This window comes from Gorilla gorilla, chromosome 1, assembly GCF_029281585.2.
Source record: "Gorilla gorilla gorilla isolate KB3781 chromosome 1, NHGRI_mGorGor1-v2.1_pri, whole genome shotgun sequence".
NCBI lineage: Eukaryota > Metazoa > Chordata > Mammalia > Primates > Hominidae > Gorilla > Gorilla gorilla.
In genome coordinates, this window is record NC_073224.2 from 172819368 (window position 1) to 172834096 (window position 14729).

Consider the following 14729-nt stretch of genomic DNA (forward strand, 5'->3'; position numbering starts at 1 on the left):
TTCTAACATAAAACCATGAAAATGATAATCACTCAATATTCCATCTGTTGAATGAAAGATAGCAATAGATACATAAAACACCATACCTCCATGACACCAGCTGAAGAGTATGTAAAGGGCTATTACTGCATCCCATTGAATAGTGACCTGATTCATGTCTGGAAGCAGGAAAAGACTGTTTCCCTCTGGAAAAAAAATATGAAAAATGTTTAAATTGTAGTATTTTAGTAAAATAATAAAAAGCATAACATTTTTCCCTAAGAATTATTGTATTTGATGGGAACCTTTGATTAGGAAGGGAGGAAGAAGGAAGGAAGGAAGAAAGGAAGGAAGGAAGGAAGGAAGAAAGGAAGGAAGGAAGGAAGGAAACAGAGCAAAGAAATGTTACTGGTATATTTAGGAGATATAACAAGAGATGGAGAAGTAAAGCAAATAAATGGAATTTTATACTCCTCAAAAGTCACTATGAATTAACTCAGTAGAGCATTTGATCCATTACAGTTCCTCCTAATCTAGCCTTTCTCATCAGAAACCTCCTCCTCTGAGTTAACTTCTTTTTTTATTTTATGTTTTAAATTTTTTTAGAGACAAGGGCCAGGCTCTGTAGCCCAGGCTGGAGTGCAGTGGCATTATCATAGCTCACTGTAACCTCAAACTCCTGGGCTCAAGCGGTCCTCCCAACTCAACCTCCCAAAGTGCTAGGATTACAGGCATGAACCATGGTGCCTGCGCTGAGCTAACTTCTGGTGATGAATTCTTCTCCCTGCCAAAGTTACGTACTTATCACACTCCAGAAATACTAGTCTTTGATGAGCTAAACTTGGGAAGAGCCAAAAATTTCAGAACTCCCAGAGAAAATGGATTCAAAATTAAGAAAAGTGAAGTGAGATTAAGCAATATGTGCTCTCACCAGTTAGACTCTAAAAAGCGTTTCATCTGGGGAGGCGTGGTGGCTCATGCCTGTAATCCCAGCACTTTGGGAGGCAGAGGCCAGTGGATTGCTTGAGCCCAGGAGTTCAAGATCAGGCTGGGCAACAGGGTGAAACCCTGTCCCTACTAAAAATACAAAAATTAGCCCAGTGTGGTGGCATGTGATGGTCATCCCGGCTACCCGGGAGGTGAAGGTTGCAGTGAACCATGATCACACCATTGCACTCCAGCCTGGGCGACAGAGTGAGACCTTGTCCCCCGCACCCCCTAAAAAAGAGGAAAAAGCCTTTCATCTGTAGAGAACACGAAAGCAACACGTTATAGAAATTCCTAATAATACCGTTGTTAGTTTACAACTAGAGTTACACTATTCGATTAATCAGTTACATGAATTAACTCATTTACTCAACGATCAACATTATTCAGTTATTTTATCTGTTTAATAAAACCTGAGCTTTTTCTATAAAACAACAAGAGAACACAATCCATGGCTCATCATATTGCATAAAATATCTAGTAACAATTAAAAAAACTGGGGTCCCCTTGGCTCAGAAATATAGGGATCCCTTTCATTATTTGTTAGCAATAGTAATTCTTCTCTTCATAAGAAGCAACAGAAGCCCTAAAAATGTTCCTAGTTAGAAGTTAACTGATGGAAATAAGCAATAATTATTATTTAAAGTAATGTGATGCCATATAATATTATAGATTCCCTTTTCATCAGTAACCACTGCATGGAATATCATGAGAACTTGCAAGAGAAAACAACTTGGCCCATGTATTTCCAAAAGGAAATATAGCTGTCTTTAAGTATTTGGATGATCGCTACCTATTTACCTTTCAACCTGTTTGAAGCACATAATTCCACTTCAGAGCAAGGCTGCCACCCTTGTTGGCTGTGTCATGTCTTCTTTCCTCACTGCCTGCCTGTCAGCACTCACTTTAGATTTTCACTTCTGAGGTCAATGGAAATGTCAGCAGAGCCCTGACCTACATTGCAGACTCTTGAAGAGGAACTCAAACTGTCCAATTCGAAATGACTGGCTCTCGTGTCACTATTTGGGGAAATCCAGATTACTGAAAGTGAACTGTTTTGTCGGTACTTTTTTTTTACGCTTAATTTAAAATGGTCTTATCCAAGAGGCAGAACACTTATATATGTTTTCTTAAAAATGTCAAACATTTTGACACCAAAATTATGACGCTTAGTTTTAATTTACAACCAGCATTGTTATTAATTATACACTTATTTCTTTTTTTAGTTTTCCAGCTTTGTTGAAATATAATTGATGGATAAAATTCTACAATTTGATGATATACAACATGATGATTTGATACACACATACTTTGTGAAATTATTATCCAATCAAGTTAGTTAATACATCTCTCATCTTATTTAGTTACTCTTTATTTTGCAGAGAGAATATTTAAGCAAATTTCAAGTACGCTGTATAATTCAGTATTGTTAACTATGGTCACCATACTGTATATCAGATCTCCTGAACTTACTCATCTTATAACTGCAAGTTTATGCCCTTTGACCAATAGCTTCCTTTCCCTCCACCACCCTCTAATCTTGGTAACCACCATTCTATCATCTGTTTTTATGGGTTCAACTATTTCAGATTCCGCATATAAGTGAGATCACGCAGTATTTGTCTTTCTCTGTCTGACTTATTTCAGTTAGCATAATGCCCTCAAGTTACATCTATGTTACCTCAATGTCAGAATTTCCTTCTTTTTTATGGCTGCATATTCCTGTATAGCCTACAGATTCTTTACCAATTATTCCACGGATAGGCACTTAAAACGTTATTTCCATGTTTGGGCTATTTTGACTAACGCTTCATGAACATGGGAAGGCAGATATCTCTCATGATGCTGATTTCATTCTGTGGGGGGGCTATAGATCCAGAAGAGGGATTGTTGGATCCTAAGGTACGTCTATTTTAATTTTTTAAATAAAGTTGTTTTTATTTCACACTGTTTTCCATGATAACTGTACCAATTTACATTCCTAACAGCAGTGTACAAGGCTGCCCTTTCTCTGTACCCTCAGCAATACTTATATCTTGTCCTTTTATCATAGGCACCCCAAAAGGTGGGAAGTGATATCTAATTGTAGTTTTGTTTTTTGGTTTTGGTTGTTGTTTTTGTTTTTGTTTTTGTTTTGAGACAGAGTCTTGCTCTGTCACCCAGGCGGAGTGCAGCGGCGTGATTACGGCTCACTGCAACCTCTGCCTCCTGGGCTCAGGTGATCCTCCCATTTCAGCTTCCTGAGTAGCCAGCACCACAGGCACATGCCATCACACCCAGCTAATTTTTTGTAGTTTTGGTAGAGATGGGTTCTCACCATGTTGCCCAAGCTAGTCTTGAACTCCTGAACTCAAGCAATCTGCTGGTCTTGGCATCCCAAAGTCCTGGGATTACAGGAGCGAGCCACCACGCCCAGCTCATTGTAGTTTTGATTTGTATTTATCTGATAATCAGTAATGTTGAGTACCTCTTCATATGCTTATTGGCCATTTGTCCGTCTTCCTTGAAAAAAAAATCTATTCAGGTCCAGAATCGCCTGACGACACATTTCTTAGAAGGTATCCCAGTCATTAAGCAACACATGACTCCAACACTGTGTGGAGAATTGATTGAAGATGAAGAGCCCAGTTAGGAGGTTATGGAAAATCAAGAGCTGATTTTTGTTTTATTTTATTTTACTATATTTTATTTTATTTTATTTTATTTTGAGACAGAGTTTTGCTCTGTTGCCCAGGCTGGAGTGCAATGGCACAATCTCGACTCACTGCAACCTCTGCCTCCTGGGTTCAAGTGATTCTCCTGCATCAGCCTCCCAAGTAGCTGGGATTACACATGTGCCACCATGCCCCGGTAATTTTTTTTGTATTTAGTAGAGACGGGGTTTCACCATGTTGGTCAGGCTAGTCTTGAATTCCTGACCTCAGGTGATCCTCCTGCCTCGGCCTCCCAAACTGCTAGGATTACAGGCGTGAGACGCCTCACCCGGTCTGGTTTTTTGTATTTGTTGTAGAGATAGGGTTTCGCCATGTTGGCCAGGCTGGTCTCGAATTCCTGACCTCAAGTGATCTGCCCATCTCAGCCTCCCAAAGTGCTGGGATTACAGGCGTGAGTCGCCGTGCTCGGCCCAAGAGCTGATTTTTAAATCAGATTTTCTGGCCTTTATTGTTTTTGTTTTTGCTATTGAGTCATTTGAGTTCCTTATGTATTTTGGATATTAACCTTTTATCAGATAAATGATTTGCAAATATTTTTTTCCCTTCTGTAGGTTGTCTTTTTATTTTGTTGGTTGTTTTCTTTGCTGAGCTTTTTAGTTTGATATAGTCCCACTTATTTATTTTTGCTTTTGTTGCTTGTCTTTTCAGTGTCATATCTAAAAATATTTTTACCCAGACCAGTGTCAAAGAGGTTTTTCCCTATGTTTTATTCTAGGAGTGTATTAGACTGTTCTTGTGTTACCATACAGGAATAACTGAGACTTGGTAATTTATAAAGAAAAGAGGCTTAATTGGCTCACAGTTCTATAGCCGGTGCAAGCATGGCACCAACATCCACTTGGCTTCTGGTGAGGCCTCAGTAAGTTTACAATTATGGCAGAAGGCAAAGCAGGAGCAGGTGCATCACATGGAGAAAGCAGGAGCAAGAGGAGCAGGGGGAGGTGCCATACACTTTTAAACAAACAGATCTCACCTGAACTCTGAACGAGAACTCGCTCTCATCATCAAGAGGATGGCACTAAGCCATTCATGCAGGATCTGCCCACATGATCCAAGCACCTCCCACTAGACCTAACCTCCAGCACTGGGGATTACATTTCTTTTCTTTTTTCTTTTCTTTTCTTTCTTTCTTTTCTTTTCTTTTTTTTTTTTTTTTTTTTTTTTTTGAGACAGTGTCTTGCTCTGTGGCCCAGGCTGGAGTGCAGTGGCACGATCTCTGGTCACTGCAACCTCTGCCTCCTGGGTTCAAGTGATCTTCCTGACTCAGCCTCCCAAGTAGCTGGGACTACACACACCTGCCAACACACCTGGCTAATTTTTGTATATTTTGTAGAGATGGTGTTTCATCATGTTGGCCAGGCTGGTCTCAAACTCCTAATCTCAAGTGATCTGCTCACTTTGGCCTCCCAAAGTGCTGGGATTACCGGCATGAGTCACCACACCTGGCCACACACATCTTTTGACTCATCCAAAGGATGGTATCTGCAGCAGCTGCTCTTTCCTTCTCAGTATCAAGCACCTCATGGCTCATTCAGCTTTGTTGGAGAAAAAAGATTGAATCATCACCATTTCCTGTGAGGTGTGCATTAAAAGCCAATGCTGACTTATTTCCTAAGAGCTTCTTAGAGACTTTACAACGCCAGTAAGTGAAGGTAAATTCAAAACCTTCAACATACAACTCTAGCTCTTGAAGACTGCGTGCACACCTTTAAGGAGGTCAGTTTTCAGATTCTCAAATTCCATATGTGCTCTTTCCTAAATTTGATTTCCTTGAAAATGAGCCGGGGTTCACAGTAATCATTCTCTAAATTCATAGTGAATAGTATCCCTCCATCTCAAATCTCATGTAGTGCATTGCCTTGGGTGTAAATAGCTCCAGAATATCAAAATGGATAAATGGAAATACTGGTTTTAGGGAGGGCTCCTTGGATAATTAATCAAGGTACTTTAAACATCCAAGACTTTAAGCCTTTTCCTGTCATATAGATATATGTGAAGCTCACTAAAATATTTCTATTTCAGCCCATGCTGGGATACTCAGAATTTTAGCCAATTCAGGGATATTTGAGCCCATTTTGGATCTCTGAATCTAGGATATCAGAAGGAATATGGGAGACTTATGGCTATCCTCTTGAACATAAATGGGATTTTTTTTTTCTTTCTCTGTCTCCCAGGCTGGAGTGCAGTGGCGCGATCTCGGCTCACTGCAAACTCCACCTCCCAGGTTCAAGCAATTCTCCTGCCTCAGCCTCCTGAGTAGCTGGGACTACAGGCTACATGTGCCACCATGGTGCCACATGTGCCACCATGCCCAGCTAATTTTTTATATTTTTCGTAGAGATGGGTTTCACCGTGTTAGCCAGGATGGTCTCAATCTCCTGACTTCGTGATCTGTCTGCCTCGGCCTCCCAAAGTGCTGGGATTACAGGAGTGAGCCACCGTGCCAGGCCATAAATGGGATTTTTGATGAACCATTACCTTTTTTTTTTTAAACATTGGATAAAATTTATATGTAAAATTTTACTTGATTTCTTTCAGATTTGGTTAACTTTATTCAATAAGATAGTAAAAGGCTATTTTATCAAATCATATCATGGCATAAATCTGTGTCTTTAACAGCCTAGTCTTAGTTTTTTCGTCTTTGAAATGTTCAATCACTCTATTATATTTAAAAGAAAGTAAGTTTATTTAGAGCTTTAAAAATATTTTGGGCCTGGAATGGTGGCTCACGCCTGTAATCCCAGCACTTTGGTTGGCCGAGGCAGGTGGATCACAAGGTCAGGAGATCGAGACCACCCTGGCAACATGGTGAAACTCCATCTCTACTAAAAATACAAAAATTAGCCGGGCGTGGTGGCTCATGTCTGTAATCCCAGCTACTTAGGAGGCTGAGGCAAAAGAATCGCTTGAACCAGGGAGTCAGAGGTTGCAGTGAGCCGAGATCGCGCCACAGCACTCCAGCCTGGCGACAGAGTGAGACTCCGTCTCAAAAAAAAAAAAAAAAAAAAAAAAATATATATATATATAGTATTTTAATTCTAAAATATGCAAGGGAGTACGTAGTTTGAAAATCTTCTTTTAAGAAGACTCAAGGAAAACATTTGAAAGACCACTGCATTGAAGCTCAATTTTATAAGCCAAACAAAAACTATATGTAGAAAAAAATACAACAAGCTATCAATAGTAGTTTTCTTTGGATTATGGAATTATGATTTTTTTCTTCCTTTTGCTTTTCTATAACTTCCTATTTTTAGGAGGAGTATATTATATGTGATAATTTGTAAATAATTTAAAAAATACTGAACACATTAAAGACAAGAAAAACTTCAAGGAAAGGAACGTAAATAGAGGATTCTTCCTAGTCAATTCTAGAATATGAGACAGCTGCAGGGAATTACTGACTGGCCTACTGATGTACAGATTTCACTTAGGCAAATTCAACTATGAGTGGAAGGGGAGAGAAAGATTTTATCCCATTAACTTCCCCTTCCCGCTTGTTCTGTCTGCTTCAAAATTGACCTAGAGCCTCAGTGACTGTAAGTAAAAAAGGCCATATCAGAAATGCAATGATAATAGTTATTGTTAACAGTGACACATTATTATTATTTATTAGTGTTATTGTTTGGATGGAAAATTGGTATCAATTGCTATAAACAATAGCTGATGATAAGGTAAATAAGGTTTTATTGATTCACTCTTGCCAATCAATAAGAAAAAATCTTATGAAGTCTTTCATAATGTCCTAAATACTTTTAGAGAATTTTTCAGATAAAGAATAGAGCTCTGCTAGCTGGGCATGGTGGCACACACCTGTAGTCTTAGCTGCTTCTCTGGAGGCTGAGGCAGGAGTATTGCTTGAACCCAAGAGACAAAGGCTGCAGTGAGCTATGATCATGCCACTGCACTCCAGCCTAGGTGACAGAGCAAGACCTTGTCTCTTAAAAAAAAGGGGAACAAAAAAGAATAGAGTTCACATGATCAAGGTGCACACCCATCATTCTGTTTTGCAGATCTTCTCATTCACTTGGCCTTCACATATAATGTAAGTGTGCATTCTAATAGTGATTGTAAGTTGTCCAAATTAACAAAGATATCAATAAGATAGTCTGGTTTGCAAATCTATTCATACAAACAATTCTAAAACATGAGGATTTTCTCCAGAAAGATTTAGGGTGCCATCTATTCAAAGGAAAGAGTGAGGATCCATCTGCATAGAAGCCAATGGTCTTCAGTGGTTTTTACAATTCAATTGGCAATTTGAAAAGCACCATTTAAACACTTCTCTCCAAACTTCAAGTGCATTCTCAGGTATTTTCTGTTTTTGTTTTTTGCTGGTGTATACAACAGTGACTAGATTGTGCTTTCAAGCAATCATTTTAATACTTCAGTACTCAACAATTGTCAGCTTCTCAAAGTCATATTTCAATTTAGTGCTGAAAATAATGCAGGAATGAGCTTGAAAATTCAGTTCATGAGAACGTACCAGGCTGGGCGCAGTGGCTCATGCCTGTAATCCCAACACTTTTGGAGGTCAAGGTGGGTGGATTGCTTGAGTCCAGGAATTTGAGACCAGCCTGGGCAACATGGTGAAACCTCATCTGTATTTTTTAAAAATAAATAAATAAATATTAAAAATTTAAAAACATACTAGTGAATAGCATCATCCAAGTTATACATTCTTATGAACAGTTACAGGAGAAAATTCAGTCCCTGCAGGTTTGTAACAATCATAGGCAGGCCTGAGTCTTCTTCTGTAATTAATGCGTCATACAGATTACTACAGCTCTACCTGCTTTAGCCTCATCCTAATAAGTCATATCCAGAAAATCACATTTGTGATATGCTGTTTTATTTTTCCTGATACACATTAAAATAAGCATATGGCTATTAAATAAGAATGTTTATGTAGCATCTATCACAGACACTATCATAGCATGCGACAGCCTCAAACTTCTGGCCTCAAGGGATCCTCCAGCCTCAGCCTCCCAAGTAGGGACCACAAGCATGCACCACTGCATGAGAATTATTCTTTATCATTTTGGTCCATCCATCTTTGTCTTGACTTATATACTTGTATTAGTTTGTTCTCACACTGTTATAAAGAACTACCTGAGACTGGGTAATTTATGAAGAAAAGAGGTTTAATTGACTCACAGTTCTGCAGGTTTAATTGCAGAGGTTTAATTGACTCACAGTTCTGACTCACAGTTCTGACTCACAAGAAGCATGACTAGGAGGCCTCAGAAAACTTACAATCATGATGGAAGACGAAGGGGAAGCAAACACCTTTTTCACATGGTGGCAGGAGAGAGAGCGAGCAGGGGAAAGTGCCACACACTTTTAAACAATTAGATCTTCTGAGAACTCACTCACTATCACTGATAGTGATAGTCTCACTATCACTGATAGTGATAGTCTCACTATCACTGATAGTGATAGTCTCACTATCACTGATAGTGATAGTCTCACTATCACTGATAGTGATAGTCTCACTATCACTGATAGTGATAGTCTCACTATCACTGATAGTGATAGTCTCACTATCACTGATAGTGATAGTCTCACTATCACTGATAGTGATAGTCTCACTATCACTGATAGTGATAGTCTCACTATCAGGAGAACACCAAGGGTAAAATCTGCCCCCATGATCCAATCATCTCCCACCAGGCCCCTCCTCCAATTTCACATGAGATTTAGGCTGGCACACAAATCCAAACCTTATCAATACTTATCTACTTTTGAGGTAGGAGATGGTACTTCACTCCAGAGGCAGGACTTGGACACCAGACCAAACTGAGGACTAGCTAAAACAGGTCCAAAGCAAAGTAGCTTTCCATAAGACACGCCCACCAGCATGCCATGTCAGTTTACCATTACCATGGCAACTCCTGGAAGTTACCACCCCTTTTCATGGCAACAACCTGTGAGTTGCCACGCTTTTCCTAAAAATTTCTGCATAATCTGCCCCTTAATTTGCATATGATTAAAATTGGCATAAATATAAGTTCAAAACTACCTCCGGGCACATTGCCTATGGAGTAGCCCTACTCCACAAGAGCAGTATCTCTGCTGCTGCTGTCCACTTCTACTTCATTACAAGTTTCTAGTGAACACCTCCAGCTCACCCTTGAATTCTTTCCTGGGTGAAACCAAGAACCCTCCTGGGCTAAGCCCCAGTTTGGGGGCTCACCTGTCCTACATTACTTTTACAACATTCATTCATTCAAAAAATATTTCTTTTTTTTTTTTTGACATGGAGTCTTGCTCTGTTGCCCAGGATGGAGTGCAGTGGCACAGTCTCGGCTCACTGCAAACTCAGCCTCCTGGGTTCAAGCTATTCTCCTGCCTCAGCCTCCCAGGTAGCTGGGATTACAGGCCCCCGCCATCATGCCCAGCTAATTTTTGTATTTTTAGTAGAGACGGGGTTTCACCATGTTGGCCAGGCTGGTCTCCAACTCCTGCCCTCAGGTGATCCACCCACCTTGGCCACCCAAAGTGCTGGGATTACAGTCATGAGCCACCTTGCCCAGACTCAGAAAATATTTCTTGAGTGTGTAATATGTTCCAATAATTATTCTAGCACTGAGGATAAAGGGGTAAACAAAACAGACAAAAGTTTGGTCCCCATGGAGTTTTCATTCTAGTCTGAGAAGACAGACAGAAAGTAAAATACAGTATTAGATGGTGATAAGCACTTGGAGAAAATTAAGTAGGAAAGGTAGACAGCAAGTTTAATATGCTCAGAGAAGATCACTCTGAAATACAATATTTGAGCAAAGATCTAATAGAAGCGAGGAAGCAGGCCATGGAGTTAATTTGGACAAGAGCATTTCAGACAGACAGGAGATGGCGAAGAGTAAGAAAAAGAGTTCAAGGATCAGTATGGAGGCCGGTGTGGGAAGAGCAAGAGGAGAACAGTAGCAGATGAAAAAAAGGAAATGGGGGTCAGAGACGTAACTGCAGTGAAGAGTAGTGGACAGTTGTGTAGGGAAGCTCTTTTGATGGTTGAGATGGGAAGCTGTTGAAGGGTATTAAGCCAAGAAGTGAAAACAATTTTATTCTACAGATTCTAGCAAAAGTAACTAGAAAGGTTGGGTAAAGTGGCCATTAACTGAGATGGGTAAAACTTTAAAAGGAATATATTTTGTAGAGGAATGGGGAAGGAAATGAATAATTTGTTTTGGAACATGTTAAATTTGAAATACGGGGAGGGGCCAAGATGGCCAAATAAAAACAGCTCTGGTCTGCAGCTCCTAGCAAGACCAATGCAGAAGGCGGGTGATTTCTGCATTTGCAACTGAGGTACCCAGTTCATCTCATTGGGACTGGTTACGCAGTGGGTGCGACCCATGGAGAGAGAGCAGAAGCAGGGTGGGGCGTCGCTTCAACTGGGAAGTGCATGGAGCAGAGGGACGTCCCTCCTCCAGCCAAGTGAAGCGGTAAGGGACTGTGCTACCTACCCGGGGTACTACACTTTTCCCACGGATTTTTTGCAATCCACAGATCAGGAGATTCCCTCCTGAGCCTACACCATCAGGGCCCTGGGTTTCAGGCACAAAACTTGGCGGCTGTTTGAGCAGGAACTGAGCTGCAGGAGTTTGTTCATACTCCAGCAGTGCGTGGAATGCCAGTGAGACAGGAGAACCATCCACTCCCCTGGAAAGGGGGCTGAAGCCAGGGAGCCAAGTGGTCTTGCTCAGCAGGTCGCACTCCCGTGGAGCTCAGCAAGCTAAAAACCACGGGCTTTAAATTCTCACTGCCATTACAACAGTCTGGAGTCTGCCTTGGGATGATCAGTTTGGTGCATGGAGGGGCAGCTGCCATTACTGTGGCTTTAGAAAGCGGTTTTCCCCTAACAGCCCTAAGGAGACTGGGAGGTTTGGACTAGACGGAATTCACCAAGGTGCAGCAAAGCGACTGTGGCCAGGCTGCTTCTCTAGATTCCTCCTCACTGGGCAAGGCATCTTTGCAGGAAATACAGCAGCTCCAGTCGGGGGCTTGTAGACAGAACTCTCATCTTCTCCCTGGGACAGAACACCTGGAGGGAGGGGACAGCTGCAGTCACAGTTTCAGCAGACTTAATCTTTCCTGTCTGCTGGCTCTGAAGAGAGTGGCGGATCCTGACAAAAGGAATTCTCCCAGCACAGAGCACCAGCTTTGCTGAGGGACAGACTGCCTCCTCAAGTGAATCCCTGACCCCTGTGCCTCCTGACTCGGAGAGACCTCCCAATGGGGGTTGACAGACACCTCATACAGGAGAGCTCTGGCTGGCATCAGGCTGGTGCCCCTCTGGGACAAAGCTTCCAGAGGGAGGAACAGGGAGCAATCTTTGCTGTTCTGCAGTCTCCACTGGTGATACCCAGGAGAATAGAGTCTGGAGTGGACCTCCAGCAAACTGCAGCAGACCTGCAGAAGAGGGACCTGACTGTTAGAAGAAAAACTAACAAACAGAAAACAACAACAACAACAATATCAACAAAAAAGATGCCCCCACAAAAACCCTATCCAAAGGTCATCAGCTTCAAAGATCAAAGGTAGATAAATCCATGAAGATGAGGAAAAATCTGTGCAAAAACACTGACTCTTCCAAAAGCCAGAATGCCTCTTATCTTCCATATGATCACAATGCCTTTTCAGTAAGGGTGCAGAACTGAACAGAGCATGAGATGGACGAATTGACAGAAGTAGGCTTTAGAAGGTGGATAATAACAAACCGCCAAGATAAAGGAGCATGTTCTAACCCAATGCAAAGAAGCTAAGAACCTTGATAAAAGTTTACAGGAGCTGCTAACTAGGATAACCAGTTTAGAGAGGAACATAAATGATGTGATGGAGCTGAAAAACACAGCATGAGAACTTAATGAAGCATACACAAGTATCGATAGCCGAATCAATCAAGTGGAAGAAAGGATATCGGAGTTTGAAGACCACCTTGCTGAAATAAGACACACAGACAAGATTAGAGAAAAAAGAATGAAAAGGAACGAACAAAGCCTCCAAAAAATATGGGACTATGTAAGAAGACCGAACCTATGATTGACTGGAGTACCTGAAAGAGACAGGGAGAATGGAACCAAGTTGGAAAACACATTTCAGAATGTTATCCAGGAGAACTTCCCCAACCTAGCAAGACAGGCCAACATTCACATTCAGGAAATACAGAGAGCACCACTAAGATACTCCATGAGAAGATCAATCCCAAAACACATAATCATCAGATTCTCCAAGGTCAAAATGAAGGAAAAACTGTTAAGGGCAGCCAGAGAGAAAGGCCAGGTCACCTACAAAGGGAAGCCCATCAGACTAACAGCAGATCTCTCAGCAGAAACTCTACAAGCCAGAAGAGAGTGGGGGCCAATATTCAACATTCTTAAAGAAAAGAATTTTCAACCCAGAATTTCATATCCAGCCAAACTAAGCTTCATAAGTAAAGGGGAAATAAAATCATTTCCAGACAAGCAAATGCTAAGGAATTTCATTAACACCAGGCCTGTCTTACAAGAGCTCCTGAAGGAAGCACTGAATATGGAAAGAAAAAAACCAGTACCAGCCACTACAAAAACATGCCAAAATATAAAGACCAATGACACTATAAAGAAACTGCATCAACTAACTTGCAAAATAACCAGCTATCATCATGATGACAGGATCAAATTCACACATAACAATATTAACTTTAAATGTAAATGGGCTAAATGCCCCAATTAAAAGACACAGACTGGCAAATTGGATAAAGAGTCGAGACCCATTGGTGTGCTGTATTCAGGAGACCCATCTCACATGCAAAGACACATTGGCTCAAAATAAAGGGATGGACGAATATTTACCAAGCAAATGGAAAGCAAAAAAAAAAAAAGAAATAATAAAGTAAAATAAAATAAAAAAAGGCAGGGCTTGCAATCCTAGTTTCTAATAAAACAGACTTTAAACCAACAAAAATTAAAAAAAAAAAAGACAGAGAAGGGCATTACATAATGGTAAAGGGATCAATACAACAAGAAGAGCTAACTATCCTAAATATATATGCACCCAATATAGGAGCATCCAGATTCATAAAGCAAGTTCTTAGAGACTTACAGAGAGACTTAGACTCCCACACAATAATACTGGGAGACTTTAACACCCCACTGTCAATATTAGACAGATCAACGAGACAGAGAATTAACAAGGATATTCAGGACTTGAACTCAGCTCCAGATCAAGTGCACCTAATAGACATCTAAAGAACTCTCCATCCCAAATCAACAGAATATACATTCTTCTCAGTGCCACATGACATTATTCTAAAATAGACCACATAATTGGAAGTAAAACACTCCTCAGCAAGGCAAAAGAACTTAAATCATAACAAACAGTCTCTCAGACCACAATGCAATCAAATTAGAACTCAGGATTAAGAAATTTACTCAAGGCCGGGCGCAGTGGCTCACGCCTGTAATCCCAGCACTTTGGGAGAACGAGGCGGGCAGATCACGAGGTCAGGAGATCGAGACCATCCTGACTAACATGGTGAAACCCTGTCTCCACTAAAAAATACAAAAAAAATTAGCTGGGCTTGGTGGCAGGCGCCTGTAGTCCAAGCTACTCGGGAGACTGAGGCAGGAGAATGGCGTGAACCTGGGAGGCGGAGCTTGCAGTGAGCCGAAATTGCGCCACTGCACTCCAGCCTGGGTGACAGAGCGAGACTCCATCTCAAAAAAAAAGAAAAGAAACTCACTCAAAACCACACACTACATGGAAACTGAACAACCTGCTCCTGAATGACTCTTGGGTAAATAACAAAATTGAGGCAGAAATTAAGAAGTTCTTTGAACCCAATGAGAACAGAGAGACAATGTACCAGAATCTCTGGGACACAGCTAAACCAGTGTTTAGAGGGAAATTTACAGGACTAAATGCCCACATCACAAAGCTGGAAAGATCTCAAATCATCACCCTAACATCACAATTAAAAGAACTAGAGAAGCAAGAGCAAACAAATTCAAAAGCTAGCAGAAGACGAGAAATAGCTAAGATCAGAGCAGAACTGAAGGAGATAGAGACACG

At 41.0% G+C, this 14729-nt stretch overlaps 1 protein-coding gene across 1 annotated transcript in view; it reads right to left on the minus strand.

Moving 5' to 3' along the window:
• Positions 1-14729, minus strand: part of IL23R (interleukin 23 receptor) — a 122676-nt gene that overhangs the window by 93445 nt on the left and 14502 nt on the right. The window contains exon 2 of the mRNA XM_055350436.2: positions 87-185. Coding sequence (XP_055206411.1) covers positions 87-156 — 70 coding nt within the window. The 5' untranslated portion in view covers positions 157-185. The remainder of the gene's footprint in view (positions 1-86; positions 186-14729) is intronic.